Source organism: Eimeria mitis, genomic scaffold, assembly GCF_000499745.2.
Source record: "Eimeria mitis Houghton genomic scaffold, Emh_scaff6359, whole genome shotgun sequence".
In the NCBI taxonomy this organism is placed as follows: Eukaryota; Apicomplexa; class Conoidasida; order Eucoccidiorida; family Eimeriidae; genus Eimeria; species Eimeria mitis.
Window position 1 is genome coordinate 1 of NW_024015729.1, and position 2,756 is coordinate 2,756.

The window sequence follows — 2,756 nt, forward strand, 5'->3', positions numbered from 1 at the left end:
AGAGTGATGACCCGCCTTCCAGCTGCTGCTGCGCAGCCTACGGAGACCCAGGGGGGCCCCCCATCAGGGGCCCCCCAACCAGGGGGCCCCCCTGTGGGGGCCCCTGTTACTCAAGTAAGTCTGATGAAACCCCCAGGGAGAAGAAGGGCCCCACGGGGCCCCTGCATGCAGCCGATTTGGTGCTAGCTGCTGCTGCTGCTGCTTCTGCTTTAGGGGGGAGATGACGCCCTCATAAACACTGCCGGCATATTATGCCGTTGGGCTTGTGCTGCTGCTGCTGCTGCTGCTGTTACTGTTGCTGCTGCTGCTGTCGTTGCGTGCTTTCCTCAGGATGCAGAAGAGAGCGAGACGCAGGGCGGTTCCCCTTCTGCTGCTGCTGCACCTGAAGCAGCAGCAGCAGATGCTGCTACTGCTTCTGCTGCAGCCACTGCTCGTGAACAAGTAGCAGCAGGTGCAGCTGCTGCTGCTCCTTCTTCCCCTGAAGCAGCAGCAGCAGCAGCAGCAGCAGGAGCAGGAGCAGGAGTTGTTGCAGGGGTGAAGCAAGCCTGCTCATCATGGGCTTCTTCTGGCATGCGTCTGGTGGCTCTGAGTGCTCTGCGGATGCGGGCGGGGCCCCTGAGGGGGGGGGCCCCCAGGGGGGGCCCCCCTGGGGCGCGTAGGAACGAGGGGGGGGGGCCCCCCCTGCCTCGTGTGCGGGTATTCCCAGGGCTGAACTCGCCACGAGCAGAGCAGTTTGCTGCTGTTGTGCTGCTGTTGGTGACAGCTCTCTGTGCCTTTGTTGCAGTTGCAGGGGACCTGCTGGCTGCTGCTCTGCTGCTTGTCTCCTTGCTGCAGCAGGCGTGGGCCCTTGTCTGTGTATCGGGTAGACATATGACAGAGTGGCTAGCTGGCTTCTACAGCTAGCTAGCTGCTGCATCCGCTGCGGCTGCACGCCGCGCAATACCACTAGCTAGCTGGCTAGCCAAGGCAACAGACGGCTTAGCTAGCTGGCTAGCCAAGGATACAACTGACTCACCTAGCTGGCTAGCCACCGCAGCAGTCGAGCTAGTTAGCTAGCTAGCTAGCTAGCTAGCTGGCTAGCCAAGGCGACAATTGATCTACCGGGCTGGCTAGCCAAGGCGACTGCAGAGCTAGCTAGCTGGCTAGCCAAGTCGACTGTAGAGCTAGCTAGCTGGCTAGCCAAGTCGACTGTAGAGCTAGCCAGCTGGCTAGCTGGCTAGCCAACACAACATGACTTAGCTAGGTGGCTAGCCAGCCAGTTTGCATTGAGGGGCGGGCTCGCGCGAGCCCCCAAGAGGGCCAAACTTACTAGACAATTTGTTTGCTTCACAATACAATGCACGAGCCAGCGCGTACAAAAACATGAAGCTAGCTAGCTAGCTAGCTAGTTAGCTAGCTGGCTAGCTACCTGGCTAGCTAGCTGGCTAGCAAGCCTCTCTTCAGCTAGCTCTACTTAGATAAATACTCATAACTAAAGGCTCAGTGGTCGTTATAAGAACAATAGAAGGTAGGGGGCATTAGAAAGCTTAGAGCTAGCTAACTAAAACCAGCTCAGGTAGCAGCTAGCTGCCTAGCTAGCCAGGTATATCTGCAGCTAGCTGCCTAGCTAGCCAGGTATATCTGCAGCTAGCTGCCTAGCTAGCCATCGAGAGGAGGAAGCTGAGCCGTGCAAAAGGTTAAAAGCAGCGTTTGGTCTGTTTGTGTGTGAGACAAAAGGCATTAATATCCGTACAGCTAGCTAGCCCNGTTAAAAGCAGCGTTTGGTCTGTTTGTGTGTGAGACAAAAGGCATTAATATCCGTACAGCTAGCTAGCCCCAACAATTGGTGGCTAGCTAGCTGTAGCTAGCTGTAGCTAGCTGTAGTTAGCTGCGCCTAGCAGTCTATCTGGCTGCAGCTGTCTCCTCATCAGCGGCGTTGACTGCGGTGGGGTTGTTGTACTAACACTGCGATGAAGAGGGGCCCCCATCAGGCCGAGTTAAGCGTGGGTTTCTCCTGCTTTCCAGCTATCATCCTGGCTGGGTGAGGCCCAGTGTAGGTCTGAGTGGGGGCCCCCATGGGCCCCCCCTCCCCCATGTGGGCCCCCACCCCCTTGGGGGCCCCCTGTATTCCCCCCCGCTGCGTGTGCCTCGTATGCAAACCACTGTCTAGAACGCATGCGTACGAGTCTGAGGTCATCGTGTGCTACTAGGGTTTGTAGTTCATCAGGCAGCAGCACAAACTCTTCTTTTCTGTTGTTTATAGCTATGCTGATGGCTCTGCCTGAGGGGAGAGTTTGCATGCGTCTGACGACCCCACGCAGATGCTGCTCGTTGCCTGATGGCAGCCCCAATAGAGCTTTGAAACGAACACATATAGGGGTGTTAGGTACGAGCTGTGCTATGCTTGCTTGTACTCTTGGGTCTTGCTGGGGTGTATGTACAGCTGCAGCAACGCATGCACCAGCTGTATCTTTTATATTAAGACCTATACAAGTTATATCTGCAGTGATTTCTTGTTGTAAAGTTTTTTCTCTTGCTTGTTCATCTATCCAGGATTTGAATATATGTTCATATTCTTTTGTATTAACTAATTCTTTATATTTTTTAATTATATTATTTATTTCTGTCTCTGGTGGTGCTTCTTGTTTATTTTTTGCATATAACCAAGGATTTACACCAAATAAATAAGCTAATACCTCTAACTGACATGTACGAGCTGAAGGTAAACAAAAAGCAACATGATTCAGATCAATACAATCACGTATAGCTGCTAGACA

At 53.9% G+C, this 2,756-nt stretch overlaps 1 protein-coding gene across 1 annotated transcript; it reads left to right on the forward strand.

Moving 5' to 3' along the window:
• Positions 1-6: 6 nt before the first annotated feature.
• EMH_0087180 (uncharacterized protein) lies at positions 7-903 on the forward strand (the record flags this gene model as incomplete). Its single annotated transcript, XM_038022915.1, has 2 exons — positions 7-114; positions 331-903. 2 exons carry the CDS (start codon positions 7-9, stop codon positions 901-903), a joined length of 681 nt encoding a protein of 226 aa, XP_037878769.1.
• Positions 904-2,756: the final 1,853 nt, after the last annotated feature.